The 19,998-nt window shown below is 37.5% G+C and overlaps 1 protein-coding gene across 1 annotated transcript; it reads left to right on the plus strand.

The window, feature by feature from the left end:
* Window positions 1-9,366: 9,366 nt before the first annotated feature.
* On the plus strand, window positions 9,367-14,905 carry pycr1b (pyrroline-5-carboxylate reductase 1b). The gene is made up of 9 exons (XM_030144146.1): window positions 9,367-9,521; window positions 10,134-10,227; window positions 10,663-10,733; window positions 10,865-11,044; window positions 11,186-11,293; window positions 11,698-11,811; window positions 11,989-12,081; window positions 12,906-13,069; window positions 13,705-14,905. The coding sequence occupies exons 2-9, from the start codon at window positions 10,161-10,163 to the stop codon at window positions 13,880-13,882; spliced, it is 975 nt and encodes a 324-aa protein (XP_030000006.1). The 5' UTR covers window positions 9,367-9,521; window positions 10,134-10,160; the 3' UTR covers window positions 13,883-14,905.
* Window positions 14,906-19,998: the final 5,093 nt, after the last annotated feature.

Below are 19,998 nucleotides of genomic sequence, written 5' to 3' on the forward strand. Positions count from 1 at the left end.
GTGTCCAAATCTGTCTAAAACACAGAAAATGTCATTGTTTGTTTTCTGGAGATTTGCAATGTTAAACAGTGTGCCAAGTTTATAAATTAATAAATCAGCACATGCTAATGTGGGGATTATGTTTAATGGGTGTTGTTTTTATGGAGTGCCTCTGAAATTATTCATATCTAGGTGAATTACTCCAGAGTTACACTTTCATTATTATTTTTTTTCTTTTTTTTATCCTGTGTTTGTCATTTCTATTTCCACCACTCATGATCCTGGCACTTCTGTTTTGGTCTTTGCACAAAAAACCCCCAAAACTGCAGAGTGAGATGTAACATCAGTGGAAGTGATGGCCGGTGTTTCCACAGAGCTGTGTAACTGCATTAGGAACTGTGTGTGTTGCTCTTCTGTGGATCCCCATTTAGCAGCTGTTCCATGTTTGGCACTTGTTTCACTTCTCGCTTCCCGTGGGTATCTGTCTTAAACATAGTAGTGTTTCCACTCACACACTTAGCCTACAGTGAAGGAGCTTGTCTGAGACAGATGAGCTGAGACAGGTGTCCATCATCGCTGTGTCTCCCTGATTCTCCTGCCAGGGGGACGAGGAGGGACAGGGGACCGCTGGCTCACTGTCCTATCTAATCTCTCATGGCGCATGTTGCTGATGTCAGCTTCCCCGAGCAGCTCTTGGCTCTTGTTTTGCCAAATGTTGTGTGGAACACTGTCGAACGCTAAGTCTAAGTCTCAGGTCCCTGTGGATGTGAGTCTATGCCAGCTCCTGAGCTGAGTGTCCTGAAGGGGGCTGGTGTAGCATCACAGTCGTTATGGAGGAGCATCATATTGATTCACATTTAGTTCAAAGTATCAGTCTGAGGGAGGACAGAATAAATGATCTGACAATATGAAGCCAACATGGACTAATCTATTAGACTGCACTACATCACAACTACCTTGTGGTATTTTGTCCACATTCTCTATACTTAAAAAATACTTAGGCCTTGACTTTATGGGGATATAACCCATAAAGATCCAAACATCCACTGCTGACCAAAACCATCTACTGATCGAAAATATGTAATACTTGGCGATCCACCAATCCTATCAATACATGTAAATAATTGGTTTAAAATGCAGTTTGTCATCTTTTCACGGTCATCAGATATGACCCATTTGAACATTCAGAGGCTCCGTAGCGAACGTGGAAACACCGTCATCTTCTACAACATTCATTCATCAATATAACCCATGGAATTTTACCAATGATAGTGGATGGAAACAGTTGTTTTTACCTATTATTATTATTATTATTATTATTATTATTATTATTATTATTATTATTATTATTATTATTATTATCTTTGCTGAAAAGTTACTTTTTCTTAAGTTTTCTCTGCTTCTGATTGTTATGGAAAAAATGTTACTCTACTAATTCATCTATAATAATGAAGGATAAGATCAAACGTTCAGTGTCAAAGAAATCACTTTATTTGGAGCTCCATAGAAAGAGATATCACTCAGACAAAGACTGAGACGGTCTGAACCCAAAAATACAAATCACCCTGTAGTCTTCTGTCTCCCATGAGAAAATTATGATATGTAGAAAGTGTTTTGGCTAGTGTCAGGAACTTAGAGATAATACCCCTGTGAGAAATTGCCTCTATTCTACTCAGGTGTTGGCCTGGCCTTCTACTCTGGACACAACACAGAACAAGTCACACTATCTGAAATAAAGTTAGAAACCCATATGATATATGAAATACATGAATATATATGAATATAAGTAATATTTCCATTACATGATATAATGACCCTTAATTTTAGTCTTAGCTTTTATGAACACCTACATGATCAGTGAATTAAATATAGGAAAAAAATACCTGATTTTCATTGAAAAAAATGCAAAATACAAAGGATAATATTATAAAAAATGGTGATACATCACTTAAGAAAAGTTAAACAGAGAGAAAATCCATTTGAAAACTGCCACAAAAGTAGCACTGGGTCTTTATGGGTTAAATTATAACTTTTTGTTTAGGGGTTAATTTACACTGAACTGTTTAAAATTCTCTTCTTATCCATCTGTAGTGGTAAAAAAAAAATCAGATGAATGAAACAAAAAAGATGTGTTGTGTGCATGTCTTATTTCTTATTTTATTTCAAGGATTTCTTGGTTTTCAAACATGCAGAACAGCTTTTGCATCAGTTGCCACCTAAAGGTCGAGGGACAGAGATGGCGAGTGATCATCGGTGGACATCACAGATTAAACACAAAAGGTGTAGAAACAGCAAATGCTACACCTCCTGCCTCCTTCAACCGTCCTCAACACCATCATAAATAAAACGTCTATGTTGTTGCATTGCTCCTGTCACCATTTTTTGCATCACTGTAAGTAAGACATATTGTGCACCTTCTGTCCTCTACATGTCCTTTTGGGATTTTCATTCATATTTCGATTTTGTGATGAGCTCCAGGGATTTCCTTTATCAGTTTTTGGTTTGACACAGAATTAAATACTAACATTGCGTTGGATGTTTTAACTTCCTTGCTGTCTTTTCTGTCATGTTCTGCCTTTGTCACTCATTGTGTCAAACTCCCTCCTGCAATTGGATACAAAAATGAACACTTGGGAAAGATTTTCTGTCTGTCTTTGATATTAAATATGCACATCTCCTCTCCTCGATAAAGCTGCTCCTCCCTCCCTCACTGTCTCTCCTGAATTTTCTGAATCCTACTCTCTTGTTTTTACCTCACACACATACATACACACCTCTGGGCTACAATCACTGCAAGCAACAAATTGTTGTGAACGCTTCACCTCGATCCACTTGTCGCTGCGTACCAAGAAGGAAAAAAAAAAGGAAAAAAAAAAAAGGATGTGGAAAAAAAAAGATTTGTGTGCTTGGGTATTTTTAATAAATCTCTTGGGGTTTTGTCAAAAAAAAAGAAAGACCGAATGAGTGTTGTCACGCCTCACCACACATGCAGAGTCTGAGTGATAGATAGAACAGAGGCATGCGGTGGTAAATTGACTTTGTGTGTGCGTGTGTGTGTGTGTGTGTGTGTGTGTGTGTGTGTGTGTGTGTGTGTGTGTGCGCGCATCACTTAAAATTTTCAGCTTGTTTCAGGCTTGGGAAACACTAAAGTAGAACTGCATAAAATAGAATATTGTCCATTAGGGTTCAAAGTTGTCTTCAGCTCATATACTCATAAAATACAGATTTCATGTACTTTGAAAGCCCAGAAGAGACTAAACCATCACTTTGTTTCATAATTTATAACATATAATCCCTCAGTAGCAACTCACAGAGTAGGTGAGACAATCCTCTGACTTCTTATGCTTAGAATTTTTGAGAAATTGCGCAAAAAACAGAGACAATTGCACCTGTAAACTGTACTAGTCTAGGACACTTTTCAGGAGGATCAGAAGGTTTTACTGTTCACACACACTGGGTGATTTCAACAGTAAAACTTTCAACACATGTTTGCTGTCTTTGGGAATTTTAGTTACACTCAAACATCTCATTTAATTGATTTGAATGTGTTCTGTTCTCGTACAGACTCTGTTTTCTGATGTTTTCACAAAGAAATAACTTATGGTGTACGTCTGTCAAAGTTGATGTCAAGGCAGGAAAATAACAAAAACAAGTTAATAGCACACTCACAAAGCCATGTGGCTGCATTCAGCTGCTGATACAATGACTACCTTAGCTGTCCAAATGGGAATGTTTCCATAGTGACTCATTTCTAATCTCCATATTGGATTTTGTCATGTATAAATTAGCAAAAGTTAATTTCAAATGTTTTAAGTTTGTCTCAACCAGTGATAATCCTGACTAACTATCTTTGTGTCATGCTAATATTGTATTAGTATTAAAGGCTACTAAAACTATAATGTTAAACAATCAAACCCATGTAAAGAACTATGTCCTGGCAGGCGAAGCTTTGGAGACTCTTTCCCACCATTGTGATGAAAAAATATGTTAGCCTAAATAATGACTTGCTATTTCATAATGACAAATGTTAAAAAAACAAAAAACAAAAAACAGACAATCTCCATATTTTGCTTGGCTGGAAATCAGCATTTGTAGATTGAGTGTCTGCATTACACTGTAGAAACTGTGCCAGCTTGTTTTGATGAAACAGGAGCTGAGCCAAAAGGCAAAACTCTCGATTGCCAGTCGATCTACATGCCTAGTCTTATCTGTAATCATGAGGTGTGGATAGTGACAGAAAGAACAAGATGAAATGGGATTCTTCTGCGGAATGGTTGGGCTCCTCTTCAGAGATACAGTGAAGAGTTCATCTGGGAGTAGAGTCATCGCTGCTCCACATCAAGAGGTGCCAGCTGAAGTGGTTTGAGCATGTGGTTAAGATGCCTCAGGACCCAGGACATTCACACGCAAGCAAAAGCAGTGCTAAATGTGATGTAAAAACTTGCAGATCACAGACTGATTGATATGTGATCATTGCTTCATTGGGTCTCATGCTGAAATGTTGCTACACTAGTTGGACTTAACCCATAAAGACCCAAACATCCACCATCGACCAAAACCCTCTACTGATATAAACTGTTAAATACCTGTTGATCCACTAATATCCACTAATATGTTGATCCATTTAAATAATTTGTGGTAAATACAGTTCATCATCTTTTCATGGTCATCAGATATGACCCATTTGGATGTTCAGAGGCTCCATAGTTACCGTGGAAACACTGTCATCTTCTACAGCATTGATTCACCAGTAAAACCCATGGAGTTTGATCTATGACAGTAGATGGAGACACTTGGTTCATGTTCAGTTAATGACATATTTGCTGAAAAAGTCATTTTTCCTTCAGTTTTCTCTGTTTCTAATACAATAACCCTCAACTTTAATCTGACCTTTTGTGAACATCTATATGGTGAGTGAATTAAAAATGGGAAAACACATGATTTTCATTGAAGAAATGCAAAATAAAGAAGACAATATTGCAATAAATGGTTATAAATCACTTAAGAAAAGTTAAAAACAGAGAAAAATCATTTGGGAACTGCCATAAAAGTAGTGCTGGGTCTTTATGGGTTAATGCAGTTGGTGTGGGCTGGCACTTTGTTTGGTAGTAGCTTTGTGTTTTTTATGTAGATGATGAGGAATGAGACAAGAACAACTCCTGCATTACCAACTGGGGGATTTATTCTCTGTAGAAAATACATCAAAATCAGTACAGCAAATTCTAATGACCAGTTTTTCAAAAGCACGCCTCTTCTCACTGGGTTAGAAAACTGAGTGAGGGGTATAATACAAAACTACAGGGGATGAAATGTCAGAAGTGAAACAAACTTGAAGAAATAAGTGTAACCACAAAGAAAAACAACAAAATATAAAAAAGCAAAAAAATGTATTTGATGAAATGCAACAATACATCGGTTACACTAGCAGGGGATCTCTAAAACGTATAGGAGTAGATTCTTATGTAAGCACTGTCTTAACCACAGATTTGAGTCTAAACAACTATTTTGTCATCTAAAAAAATCTTAAAATAATGTTTTATGTCAGAAACTATAACTTATAATTCCAAGTTTCTGCTTCCTCCATTGTTGCCTAGCTACAATTGTATTGAAGGAAATGTCACAGTAGTTTATGCTGTCTCACTATAACAGCCATTCCAGCTGACATAGTACTACTAAACGTTCAGTTAAAATGCAGCGAGCTGGTGGTTAAACTGAGCCAAGCCATGTCAAGTCAAGGCAAGTTGAGCAGAATATGTCTCTCAGCTGAAAAGACACAGGAGGTGGTCCATGCTTATGACTTGGTTTTATGGAAGGTAATGGACGGATGGGATGACAAAATATCTTATAAAATATCTCAAACTGTACTGTCTCAGAATGATAGTACTGTGCAAAAGTCTTTGGCCACCTCCAGCTTTGTTGTTTTTGCAGGGTTGAAATAAACATGCATATTTATTTCTTAATCTCTTTACAGCAAGAAAATACAGCCTTAAAAGATGCACAAGAACCTGAACTAAATCAATTCTGAAGGTTAAAGTCATTATTTAGTGTGACCCCATGACAAGATGCAGCACAAACAGTTAGAAACATTTGACATGTGTTGAAGGAAACCTGGTATAAAACATCAGAAAATGAATGCAATAAATGTCACATTGTCTGTAAAAGAAAAAAAAAAACATTAAAAGGGAGGTCATACTAAATGCTATCACTTTGGTTTATAGAAGCTGTTTTTCCCTGAAACTTTGTTTTTAATGCTGTACATAGTTCACATATATCTATTGGATCTTAACCCATAAAGACTCAAACATCCACTGCCAAACAAAAGCATCTACTGATCTCAAATGTTCAATAACTGTTGATCCACCACTAATCCTTTCAATGCATATAAATAAAGATAAAATGCAGTTTCTCAATCTTTCAGTGGCATCAGATATAACCCATTTAGACGTTCAGAGGCTCTGTAGTGAAAGTAGAATGACCGTCATCTTCTACAACATTGATTCACTAATAAAACCCATGTAGCTTGACAATCGACAGTGGTTGCAGACACTTGTTTAAATGTTCAGTTAATGATATATCTTGTGGAAAAGGTAACTTTTTTTTTCTTTTTTTTGGTTTTATCTAATAACCTTTGAATTTACTCTGAGGTTTTATGAACATTTACATGGTCAGTAAATTAAATGTAAGAAAATAGCTTATGGTGATAAATCACTTGGGAAGGCAAAAAGAAATCATTTGGAAGTTGTGACAAAAATAGTCATGGGTCTTTAAGGGTTAATAGAGAGACTGAAAAATGGTTATTTGTGGTTATTATAGGTTTACTAAACCAGCAAACCTACAATGGTATTGCCAAAGTTTGAGGAACATTGTCATAATTATGAGATGTGTAACAGTAATGGGGTTCCATATAAACTGGCGGAACATGCCATGTTAAATTACTAATCGTCTTATTTAAAAATCTGGCAGCAGTGTAAAATCCACATCTAAGTGGAGTGGTGAGGTTGTACACCTGTTGAGAATTAAGTGTTGATATTATATCACTGTGCCCAGCTGACTGAAGAGGAAGAGCACTCTAACAGCTGGTGACTTTGGAGCACATCACCAGGCCATGCATTCTGCTTTATATATAGACAGCAGCATAGGCAATCTGTCACTATGCATTCCAGGCCAGGCGGCACTGTGAGAAAATAAGTGGGGTCCCGACAGGAGACATACAGTACCTCTTGGCCTGGAGTGTAAATTTAGGACAGCATGGCATGAAAAGCACGCCGAGGAAGGCACAGGCTGACGGACAGCAGGGTCAGTCCTATTAAAATCTGCACAGGAGAGATTTTACTATCAAACTGACTGTAGCAGGCCAAGTTCATGGCTAATTTTGAGAATATGCATTAGTGAACTACCAGGAGATATGAAAAGAAACTGTATTCAAATGCCATGGCTCATTAGTGTACACAGCACCCGACTCTGCTTTATTTCAAATTCTGTCAAATCTAAGGGGAAAGAAAAAGCCCTGGTCTGCAGTCTCCTGTTAGAATAACAATCCTTCATTCAAATTCAGGTCCCTCAAATATCACTACACACTTCGGGTGGACTGAAATACATTGAGTCATTCGTATTTACTTTTCAGTACAGCCAAGCAATTTCACAATAACATACTAGAATACATACAGCGATTCTTGCTATTTATTCCTTTGCATGTGATCTCCAAACTTTGCTTCTAGTCATGTGGCTAATGGGATTACACAATTTATAACTACCTAATAGGACCTTGTGTGCAAAACATGTTCTTCTTTGTATGGTACTTGTTTAATTCCTGTATATATATATTTTTTTTTTAAATCTGCTTTTCCTGTAGTAACTTGCTGTTTTGGCTAACTGTTAGTGATAGACTGATTGATCAGCATCAATAGGATGTCTTGAAAACCATCCGCATGTGAGTCAAAAAATGTAAAAAGAAAAAAAAAAAAAACTACACCTGGAATCACCTTATTTATAGTAAAGCTTGATATTCAAGGGGAGGAGGGGGTATAGTTTTTGGTCCAGTTTGTTAGTTAACAGTTCAGCAGCAAATCTATTTGTTCAGTTCATACCAGATTGGGTTTATAGATTGCCAGTGACCCAGAATAGATGTCATTACATTTTCAAGTTCAAATTTTTTAGGATTTTTAAGAAATCTTCCCATTTACTTGGGCAGAATACATGTGAGGGTTTGGGGTTTGTTGTGTCTGGCATTGGCACCACTTGCTGATTAAATGTATTGACTGTGATGCTCAGTGATCCAGATGTATTTATTTCACATACATTTCTCTGACTTCAGCAGTTTTCCATTTTCTGATACAGTCGAAGAAATTCTGATAGTGTATATTTTCTGCAGTGATATCGGTTTATATTCAACTCTTGGTATTTTTTGCTCCTAACTATTCTTTTTAAATCAGCCTTTAAATTGACTATTTGTCAACCTCTACCTTCATAAACTTAGCTACGAGACATCAACTGAAAAGTGGCTCATGAAAGAGATGAAAAGTGGTTAATTTACAGCGCTGTTAATTATTGTGTAATTTCCTGTATATTAAACTGTATATTACACTGACTTAGTACATATTTTTAAAAGTCATATGGAAGTATTTCCTGCAAAACATGAAAGCAGCATTCATTGATTCAATCATTTATTTATTCAGTGAGGATCTCATGTGAAAGAGAGACATGAGTGCAAAATGTGGTTTCAAAAATAAAATTTACTCATTTCTTACATCAGAATTAAAACCAGATATCACTTTTATTGCCAGGTAAAGTAAAGAGCACTTTTAAAGTACAAGGAAATGATCTTGGTGACAGGTGCCAAAATAAAGTAAAAAAAAAAAAAAAAAAAAAAAAGTACTGTGGTAAGGATAAAATAAACACACTACTGTTAAAATATATGCACCTACATATAATTAAGAAAATAAGTGACTCATATGTGACTCATATCATTGCATTTTTAAAGCATGAATTATGATCCATGTTTTAGACCTTTTTGTTTGTTGGTGATGCTGTCACAGGATTAGGTTTGCAAACTCTTTTGGTGTAAAATAAGCAGGACTTTATTTTGGGGAAATTTACTGCATTAGTCTGATTTAATAGTAGATGCCATGTTGGCAGTCTATAACACCTTTATGAAACTGACCAAACATGCTGGTCTGAAAATGGCTCTACAGTCTTTGTGTGTACAGAACCTACATTCTGCTTCTTATGTAGTATTTGACCTACATCTTTCCCGTGAGCCTCATCGCGCTTTAACCGGTGGACTGATGCAACAAGGCGTGACGGAGCTCAGAACCCCGCCCTATTGGAAAAAATGTACATTTTCATTGGCTAGAAACTCGAGGCTTCTCTCTGTGATTGGACATAGTTATTGTCTGTTATGTTTCCTCAATGCATGGTAGTTGGGGAAGCCACGTTGACACAAAAAGTGGTGTTTTGGGTTTTTTCCTTCCCCGGGAGACAACGATCAGTAGGCAAGTCACATCTGTGAACCCAAGAACATCAACAGAAACATATCGGGGAAGGTAACTATCTCCTCATTGTATAAAGTTGTCGTATTTGTCATTGATTTTGTGGCAGTGAAACCTTGCTAACAGAGGCTAGCCGATGATGAGCGGTTATTAGCTAGGAGATGCTATCATCCTGATTTACATCACCTGTAATGTTACTGTTAGCAAGGGATAAACAAGGTAGTTAGCAAGTATTACCCCAGTGTTATGACGTTGAATGAGCCATAACACAATGTAAAGTGTGATAATGCAAACATTTAGCCTTTAACAGTAACGTTGGATTGAATCTGCTCGTGTTTTTATTAAAGTCTTGGATTGTTTGTATGATGAATAGATTCAGTTTAACTCTATCTAAATGTAGAACATATACCTTTACATAGAACTTCATATACATAATACTTGTACTTATCCTTTTAAAATTATTCCTGGGTGCAGTCAGATTTTCAGACATGTTGTTTCATCATCATTTACTTTCTATGGACAAGATCCAGGATTGTCTCCAGATTACATCACCAAGTCTCTGCAGATTGATCTAAGAACAGATTTATTCAAATGAAGACAGGGCTCTGCAGTCATTCAGAAGCAATACATGTAAAGCTCACTGTATTTTTCTTTGCTGTTTTACAGGACATAGAGGCCACATCATCTGACAGGATGAGCGTTGGATTCATTGGAGCGGGCCAGCTGGCTCATGCACTTGTGAAGGGTTTCACAGCTGCAGGTGAGGCCAGACAACCTCCTGTGCAAACCTTGTCCCACACTGAGTCTGACAAAAACATCTATAGTTATGTTCAATTTTCCTGTCAATTTTAGAAAAATTGAGAAATTAATTTAATCTTACAGTATTTTCTGAGCCATGGAGCAGAAAACTAGCACAGCCAAGCCACAATCACCTGGCAGTTATGTCGCAAATACAGTCAGAATGTAACAAAGTCAGTGTTACTTGTAATTTAAAGGTAATAATTTACACAACCATCTACCTATTTCACTCCTTTGAAGTCTGATATGGAGGAATGTGGAGGAAAGTCTGGAAATTTAAGTCTTGAATAGTGTGGAATTTTGAAATTGGAAAATGTGTAGGAATCCTCCAAAGTGTTTTCATACCCATACTCATTAGAAACACCTCACTCTCAAGTCCTGTCCTCTTACCCTTTAGGTGTGATTGCTACTCAGAGGATTACAGCCAGCTCCCCAGACACAGACCTGCCCACTGTCGCGGGACTGAGGGTGAGATAACAAATTTGTTTATGGCTGCATGGTGTTTGAAAATGGGAAGTGGTGGGGAATATGGTGTATGTATGTGGTTCTGGGAGGTTATAATCTGTTCACATTATTCTTTTTCTATTTTCCTCCTGTAGAAAATGGGAGTGACCATGACAACTAGTAACAAAGAGACAGTTAATAAGAGTGATGTACTTTTTCTGGCTGTGAAGCCCCACATCATCCCCTTTGTTCTTGATGAGATCGGACCAGACATTGAGGACCGTCACCTCATAGTCTCCTGTGCAGCAGGTGTTACTATCAGCTCCATAGAGAAGGTCAGCCTCATTCACTGATCTTTCAGCCAAAGTTATGGACTCGTTCCTGGTGTGGCAGGCATTTAATCAAGGTTGTTTTTTGTTTTTTTTAAGCATTCCTGCATTCTCCTTTAAACACTTTTTCTGTACTTCCAATCATAGAAACTGCTTCAGTATCGCTCAGCTCCTAAAGTCATGAGGTGTATGACTAACACTCCAGTGGTGGTGAGAGAGGGAGCTACAGTGTACGCCACGGGAACACATGCAGAGGTAAACATAAAGGATGGAAGATAGATACAAAAATTGGGCTGTTAGACAAATAAATCAGTTTATAGAGTGTGTGCTTTCACATAAAAACAATCATGTGTGAACAGGAAGCTGTTATACACAGCCTCCTGTGTACAGTCAACTGAAGTAGAGACAAAGATCCTCTCTGATAGAGATGCAAACTCCAAAGAAAAATGTGTTTGTAGTTGAATGGAAAAACACACCTACTTGTAATCCCTGTAATAAATTATATTGACAGTTTTTGGATATGAGCAAGTATAGAACAGCCTTTTCAAGACGGTGTTTGAAGGAATGAAAGAAAGGTTGTGTTTAGACAATAGAACATGCAGAAAAAATTAAACAAAATATATTGTAAATGTAAACCTAACCACTGCATCTCCTTGCAGGTGGAGGATGGCAAATTATTGGAGCAGCTGATGGCCAGTGTTGGTTTTTGCACAGAGGTGGAGGAGGACCTCATTGATGCAGTTACTGGCCTGAGTGGAAGTGGACCTGCTTATGTAAGTTCCTGACAACTGTGGTTTTGACAGTCAGTCATCACAGAGATGCTGTTTGTGAGGCTGAGTTGAGTTTTGTCATTTTGAATGTCAGCTTGCATTCAATGTCAATTTTTACAGTATTTCCAGACAGCACAAATCTGTCTGGTGATATGAAGTATAAACTGTGTGTTCCAACAGGCGTTCACCGCCCTGGATGCTTTAGCAGACGGAGGAGTGAAGATGGGCCTGCCCAGGAGATTGGCTGTCAGACTCGGAGCTCAGGCCCTATTGGTTAGTTTGTGTGTGTGTGTGTGTGTGTATGTGTATGTGTGAGAGAGATAATTTTTGTCTCTTTTTTTTTTTTTTCTTACCCTTAACATTTAAGCCTCTTTGATCCACTGGTGGCAGAAAACACGGGCGCTGCTTTCATTACACCAGATATTCTACTGTCTGGCTTCTAATCAATAAAAATGACAAAAGCCCAGAAAAATGTGAGTCTGCTGGGTCCCCTGAGCTACTGCAAAAAAAGGAAAAAAATCTTTTTTAATACAGCACCTGTACAAACAATGTTAGAATCATAAATTTTAGATCTGGTATTTTCTAAGCTGCATAATATTTTGCTGTTACTTATTTTCTTAAACCTGTTTATGATGTAAGTAAGTGGTAATAACTCTTTACAAACTGTTTTGTAACTGTAGCAGCTGCTTCATGTTATCTGATCTGCTCAGTATTCCTGCAGCTCCTTCCTGCAGTTTTACAAATTATGTTCTCCGTTTGTCATTTACCTGCTGTGGACTTTTCAGATGTTGTTATGTGTTGGGGACATAAATAGCCATGTTCTGAATGTTTCTTTGCCTTTTTTATTTGTGGAAACTTAAAGAGTCAATGCATGTGTAGTCAGAGCTTAACTCGTTATCAGACAACTGCCTGAAAAATCTTTAATGTGATGATTTTTGTGCAAAGTATTGTTATATGTATTTACATTTTTTGTAATTCAGATATGTACTTCTCGCTTGAGATTTGGTCAAGTATCAGCACTGCTGATATGATTTTCGTTCATACAAATTACCATCTATCCCTTTCTTAATTTCTGTCTTCCTCATCTTGACTTTCAGGGAGCAGCTAAAATGCTCCTGGACTCTGAGCAGCACCCTGGTCAGCTCAAAGATAATGTGTGTTCCCCAGGGGGCGCCACTATCCACGCCCTACACGTCCTGGAGAGCGGTGGCTTCCGCAGCCTCTTGATTAATGCTGTCGAGGCTTCATGCATCAGAACACGGTGAGATCAGTGTGTCATGTTTCTAGATAGATTGATAGATAGATAGAGCTTAAAGCTTTTACCCTCTGCAAAATAGGTTGTCTCTTCAGCCTTAGAAATGTCTGAACACTCATACATGGAAGTATTATCATGAAGTAATGTCTTCAGATTGGTGATAATTTCTGATCAGTACAGAATTATTAGATTTATAGGGATCTACCAAGTGGAGAGATCTTTTGAGAAATCAGCAGGTCTTTGTATTTTATTTATGATGCAAGTGATGAAATTATGCTGAATAAATACTTTAGGACAATGATCAAATTTTAATTTTTTTATTTATTTATTTTTTGACAAAGAAAGGGTTCAGTCATTTCTCCAACATATTTAAGTAGATTAGATATTTCGAACTAACACTTTTATTCAGAGTTCAGTAAATGAGCTGAAAATAAAAGTATTATTGTTCATTTTAATATGGCACTGAACAAACTACTGTGTGTGACCTTGGATTGTGTCTGTGTCAAAGAATATTTGCACGTTATCCAGGCCTCCTGTTCCCAGGGTGTAAGAATCCATTACAGTCTTAACACATGATTGAATAGTGTATTAAGGACCCACACACTCTATATACCTCACACTGGTGTTTCTTCCTCTTCTAGGGAGCTGCAGTTTCTTGCAGATCAGGAGCGTATTTCTCCAGCGGCCATTAAGAAAACCACACTGGATAAAGTGCTGCAGCAGCCCGGAGTCACAGTCAGTGGAGTGGCTAACGGGAACGGCAGAGCGGGGCTCAGCTTGTTCAACACTCGCACTCCTGGCATTAAGAAGAAGAACTGAGCACACAGAGAGGCAGGCGCACACACACATGCACCTGTTGACATGTGTATGTGTATAGTGACGTACAAATATGGACATATATGCATCTTATACAGTTGTTCAGACACTTACTTTGAATTCCAACTCAGGACTTGTCTGGAATCTCAAACAAATTCCATTGACAAATAATTTATTCATACAGGAATGAATCATGGATCTGTTGGTGTTACCACCGTGTTTCACACAACCACAGGTGGATTCTGGTTGTTTTTCTAATGGTTTATAGCCTTATGTTTGACGCAGGATTATTGTCTACACATACACAATGAGGAGAAAAAGTGCATTTACAATCTGTTGTCAGTCTGTGTTTGGGCTCTACATTATCTAGGGCTGTTAAACTGTAATGACCCAGTCGGCCATCATGGGATACCAGGCACCAGATGGCTGCTGGGATACCGTCAAGCTGTTAATATATGTCTTCAGTGGTCAAATCAAGCCAAAAAGTTGTTTTGTTGTACAGAAACTCGCACTGTTAGAACCACAATATTATACTGCTAACAAAGATGAACAGCTGAACAAAATAGGCGTGTTATGTATAAACAGTCAAAGGGGTTTGTTGTACATGAAGAACTTGATGCCTTTTGACCCTGTTTCTCAGATAGCAGCTTTGCTCACATATCAAGGGCAGTTCAAACGTTTATGATTATGTCACCTCCTCATTTTGTTGGTTTTTTTTTAAGGACATTGTGGATCTTAAACCATAAATCTTGATGTTTTATACCATGGAAGCACTTTGAACCCTTCTTCTCATGGGGTTATGATGTTATTACCTTAAAGTGCTTCAACAAAGTTCTTTTCAAATATAAAAATATTCATGTAGATGCAATATAAAAGCATTGCATTAGAATTCAGTCCGTCCACATCGTTTTGTGTATTTTGTCTGTAATTTTACAGGTTTTTTTTTTTTTTTTTTTGTATACCGACACCCAAGTTGGTACACTATTCAAAAAGTCCTAATTAAAGGTTCAGTTTGTCTGTAAATGATCAGTACTGTTGTGCTCCTGTTACTTTAGCTCTACTAGTGTCCTCAGATCTGTTTAGTCTGTTTTCAATTTTATACCTGGACGTTTGTTTTCTGTGTGTTTTTAATTCCTCATAAGTATAGATAAAATCTTAAAAGTATAAAAACTAAGCATTTTCTTTGATAATGAAGTAGCTTATGGAAAATAAGTATTCTTGTATGTGGACAAAGGTAGTGTTTTGCTGTGTAACGTATGTTGTCACCAGTGGCTTACAAAGCATAAAAATCTTCAGTGTTTGAACATGGCTGTGCAAAAACAAACTGGCAAACTAGGCAATAAAGCTAAAGGCCTACATTTTTTTCCAGAATTGCATGGTAACAGGAAATTCATGCCAAACACCACATGAGGAATGTCCTTTTTGTCTGTCATATAAGTTAAATCTAATGTCCTCATAGTACAAATGTGGGCCTCATTCAGTTGAGCTACTCAAGTTTTCTATTACCCGTTAAGAATTGACATACCCCTGGCCTGCAGATGGCGCTCTGTGATCAATGTGACCCATTAGCACATGTCCCTGAGGATCACATTCCACTCTTCACATCGCTGCCAACTGAGTGACCAGCATCAAATATAACTGTACCTCATGACTTATTAGTGAGCAGCATTAGCTGGAGTTCTTCTGTTGCATGTTTTGGACACTTGTTGACACCCACAGTCTTAATCTACACCTTCACTTCTGCTGCACCTTGAGTTTCTTATTACTCTCAATCTCACAAACTCATACAACATAAATAATGACAATAACATAAATGTGTTTACATGTCTGTCCTGGAGGTGAATTCTGATTGGCTGGTCTGAGATGAAACAGTCCAATTTTAGAAGCTTTCTTGTCAACAGGACATATGACCACAGAGCAAGATCAGAGACCTCTACAGTTCTGACCCCCACCACCTCGTCTTAGAGGTGTGTATAGTTATTACTTGACAAGTTGAGAAACACCAGGCCATCGTACACTTCAGAGTTAGTGTGATAGTGCGAGGAAAAGTGTTGTTGAATTTTGCCATGTTATTAGATTGCAGTAGCTACAGAAACTCTTAGTTCAACTTGAAGTACTTTTTTTTTTATTTGGGCCCATGCTGGCCCTTCAGGTTGCTACATTTTGGATTAACAGATGCCACTTTGTGTGAGACTGAGATAGGTCTGTGCATCTATTCAGGCAGTGCACAGGTGCATAATGGTAGAGTAAAAATGATGGAAGAAAAGTGATGGTTTGTGAAGAGCCATGTTCTCATTATAATTGAACAATTTATAGCCGTTGTAGGATTAGTTTATTTTCCTTAAACCAATACACACAACCAGTGTCCCTTGATTAAATTGCAGCTTGCATGCTCTCAGTGCTCCCAGGCTGTTTATTTGTGCGTGCAATGGTTTTTCCTCCACCGCTGAAGTGTTTTGGTAATCCCCCTTTTATTCCTAAAGGTTATTCTCCGCTTGCTCCTGCCGCTGTCCGTTAAGATTAGCCATTCCTGGAGAGACTTCCATTTGCCTCTCATTATTAGACTTGTGTTACCTTTCGTAGGTTGAGCTTTGTGCGCCTCTTCCACCTCAGGTGTAGGAGATGTGCTCTATGTCAATCATCTTGACACCGCCAGCAGGTTTATGATGGCAGTTCAGTGGCGGATAATCCTGAGTGGAAAGTTGGGACTGTGTGTAAGAAAGAGAGAGGTTTACACTTGTGTGTGTGTGTGTGTGTGTGTGTGTTTGTGTGTGCACGCACGCTCAAGCCCAGCATGGGATTTCTATCCACAGGTAGGCCAGATGCTACCTGTCATCTCCATTCAATCAATGTAATCACTGACCTTTGCAGTAACATGGTTGTTTGCATATTGTATAAAGGCAAATAGGAGTGCTAGAAAGCAAGATGATTGAACAGGTGAAAGGGCTTTTTCTTTCTGTTTCTCTACTCATTTGTCATCATCATCATCATCAAACATCTACCTAATCCCCTCTAACATAAAAATCCTTGAGTGGAGCTAAGGAAGAGGTGCCTGTGTGTTTGTGGGCAGTCGGTCTTCCATGTTCCTCTGTTTGACTGTTTGTGTGCTGCTGTGTTGTCTGTATGAGTGTGTTTATGTGATCTCTGTGCTGATACAGTATCAGCTCGATGCAGCTGCGTGGTGAAACTGTCATAAAAAGAGGAAGCTCTGACAGTTACCACATGCAGTCAATGAATCTGCAGTATGGGCTTCCCTCTGTTGACAATGTGCAATGAACAGATCCAGAACACTCCTCTTCCTCCGCTCCAGAGACTGTTTGTCTGACAGTAATCTGGGAATAAGTCATGAACACAGGTGTATGTGATAGGGGGAACACTGACTGTCCTCTGTGCAGCAGGACAAGTAGTATAAGGGTTACTGCTTCAGGGATTAGAAGTGCAATCAGAGAGCACATACCTCCATCAAAACAGTGGACTACTCTTTTCTGTCCATTTTGTTATTAAACCAAATTAGGTCTGTTCCATACAAGGATAATCTGTGATCTCTTATAGTGTTCAGCATCATTATCTTGATGATATGCCATAAATAAAGTAATCTTTAGATAGAACTTTATAGATCCTTTGGGTAGAGCTCTCAGGAAATTAAGGAGCAGTGAGACTCAAGTACACCGAAAACACCTATATTCATGCATTAAATCATCATGGATCATGGATAGTTGTGGACAGTTTTTTATTGGGTTGCCCATTTATGTTTTTCATTTTTATGTCTTTTTCTTGATTATTTCATTCATGTTCAGATTTATTTTGTTCATTTTCCTGAATATTTTATTACTTTTTGTTAGTTTTCTTGATTTATGTCATTCATTTTGACTAGTTCTCTTGATTGTTTTGTTCATATTTCTCCATTTTTTTAATTACTTTAATTCGTTTTTGTTAATTTTGCTGATTCAGTTATAAGTGTCACATCATTAAATCAGCATGAATAAAGCAAGTTCAGCCTCCATTCATAGATCTTTTACATTTAAGAGACATCTTTAGATTTTTATAATAATTTTTATTTTTTAGCTTCTGCTCTGTTTGATTGAACTGGAAAACTTCAGTTAGCTCACTAGCTAATGTGTAGATGTAAATAAATAAAACATATAGGTTGTATATTTGATTAAAAATTATGTACTTTGTAACTTAAAACCAAAGCTAATACTTCTATCCATTGTCATTAAAAACTGATGTAAATTACTTATAATATTCTACTGGTAGCAGGAAGTAGCACAGAACAAACTGGGTGCCTGAAAGTTTTCTTTTTTTTATGTTTGTCTGGTGCTCTTCAGAATTAAGAAAAGTGCAAAACAGTTCCATGATCCTTCTCTTTTAAAGGATGTGCTCCAGAAAATAAATAATTTGTGTCCTGCTATTTTCTTATCCTTCCACGAACTTCCACTATCCAAAAATTGGTGCAGTAGACTATTTTTTGCGCAATTCTGCCAATGGATCAGACACATAATAAACGCAAATGAAAATAGCAGCACAACAATGTAAAAACAGGTTATTCCTCTGTCACGTACAAGCCCAGCCTACAAAGTATTGCTCAAGGTGAACTGCTTTACATAATGGTGGATAATGTATGCTTTATGTTACAGCATCAGCATCACTGACAGATTGACGTATTGAGGTCAAATGATAATTTACAGTTCACCGGTAAAATGAACATTTATACCGACACCTTTTACACAAGTGTGAAATTTTACACATTCTTTCATTAATCAGCAATGTTGGCTGGGACGTTTTCATCATCTTTTTTAATACAGTTAAACATGGCTTCATCTCTGAGTGAATAGGTGGTGATTAAATGTCTGAAAATCCCTCAGATGTAAAATAAAGGTTTTGAGACGATATAATGTCCACAATTTTAAACCTAACACATGCCAAAGTTAAGTGAAAGTTTTAAATGAATACAAACTTTTTGTGAACAAGCAGATCCAATACCAGTAGATAATATTTATTGCCAGCAGTTTTGTTTTTATAAACTGAGTGGTATTATCTGGAAATGGGTGGCTAATACTGGTTGAGTGCTTTCATGTAGGGGAAGTCATTAGATGCTCCCAGATGGAAATGGAATATTGATAAATGGCCGTACATTGGTCCTAATTGTTTAGTATTGTCTTAAATGATACTGTAAATAAGGATGAATGGTGTATTATAGATATATGTAATTGTCTATGATTAGTTTATAAAGGTTGATGGTACTATTTATCTGTCTGTCAGCGTCAACAGTGGCGTTTTGAAGTTGTCGACTAATCATTACAACTGGAAATCATTTGCAGAGTCAACAAATGGACGCATAATTAAGATTTCACAAAATACCGCTGTTTGTATTGGATAGCAGAGCTTTAAAATGATTTTGATTCTATAGCCCACTGTTAAATGATAGATACAATCCAGAAGGCAGAGTCTGCATTTTACATATAGCCACTACCTCCCTAAAAATCAGTCTCTCTGAATTGTACAAAACAAAAATGATCACAGGAGGAGTTACTCATTAGAACCCAATGAAAAGGTGGACTAGTAAATATCATGTCTGTTGATCTCTAAATCTGTCCATCAGATTCATTTGTTTTGTCTTACTGAGCCCAGTCCCTCCTTTTGTTATATTAATTTTCATGTTCCTCAGAATGGAGGAGGAGGAGAATTGGCAACAATCTTCTGCTCGATCGATCAACCCAAATCTGCTCATTATTGGCAAAATTAGTAAAAATTGGACCGTGCATTTGTTAGTTTGAGGTTGAGCTGGTGTAATTTGTCACTACCTGGATGTCCTGATAATGCCCTTAAAAATGTCAGGTTAATCCAAAAACACTGTACAGAGAGGACTGAAGGAAACAAGAGATCATACTGTATTTCTCCCAGATGATCTACTCTTCATTGATGCCTGTAAAATCCACAATAACCAAATGACTGAGCTCTTCTTGATCATGTACACCTAAGATTGTCTCAGTAGAACACCACAATGCACCCTCTTTAATTTACATTTTTACCAATCTTATAGGCATAAAAAATGTGAAAATTGGTCAAACTGACACGATATCACAGTCAATTTTACGTCCTAGAACACTGATTAATTA

Source organism: Sphaeramia orbicularis, chromosome 1 (assembly GCF_902148855.1).
Source record: "Sphaeramia orbicularis chromosome 1, fSphaOr1.1, whole genome shotgun sequence".
Classification (NCBI taxonomy): domain Eukaryota; kingdom Metazoa; phylum Chordata; class Actinopteri; order Kurtiformes; family Apogonidae; genus Sphaeramia; species Sphaeramia orbicularis.

Bases quoted from the DNA above. Each gene is read 5' to 3' on its own strand.
- pycr1b (XM_030144146.1), top strand. From the start codon at position 10,161: ATGAGCGTTGGATTCATTGGAGCGGGCCAGCTGGCTCATGCACTTGTG. The intron at 10,734-10,864 runs GTGAGATAACAA...TTCCTCCTGTAG, and splicing joins CCACTGTCGCGGGACTGAGG to AAAATGGGAGTGACCATGAC. The intron at 11,045-11,185 runs GTCAGCCTCATT...TTCCAATCATAG, and splicing joins CTATCAGCTCCATAGAGAAG to AAACTGCTTCAGTATCGCTC.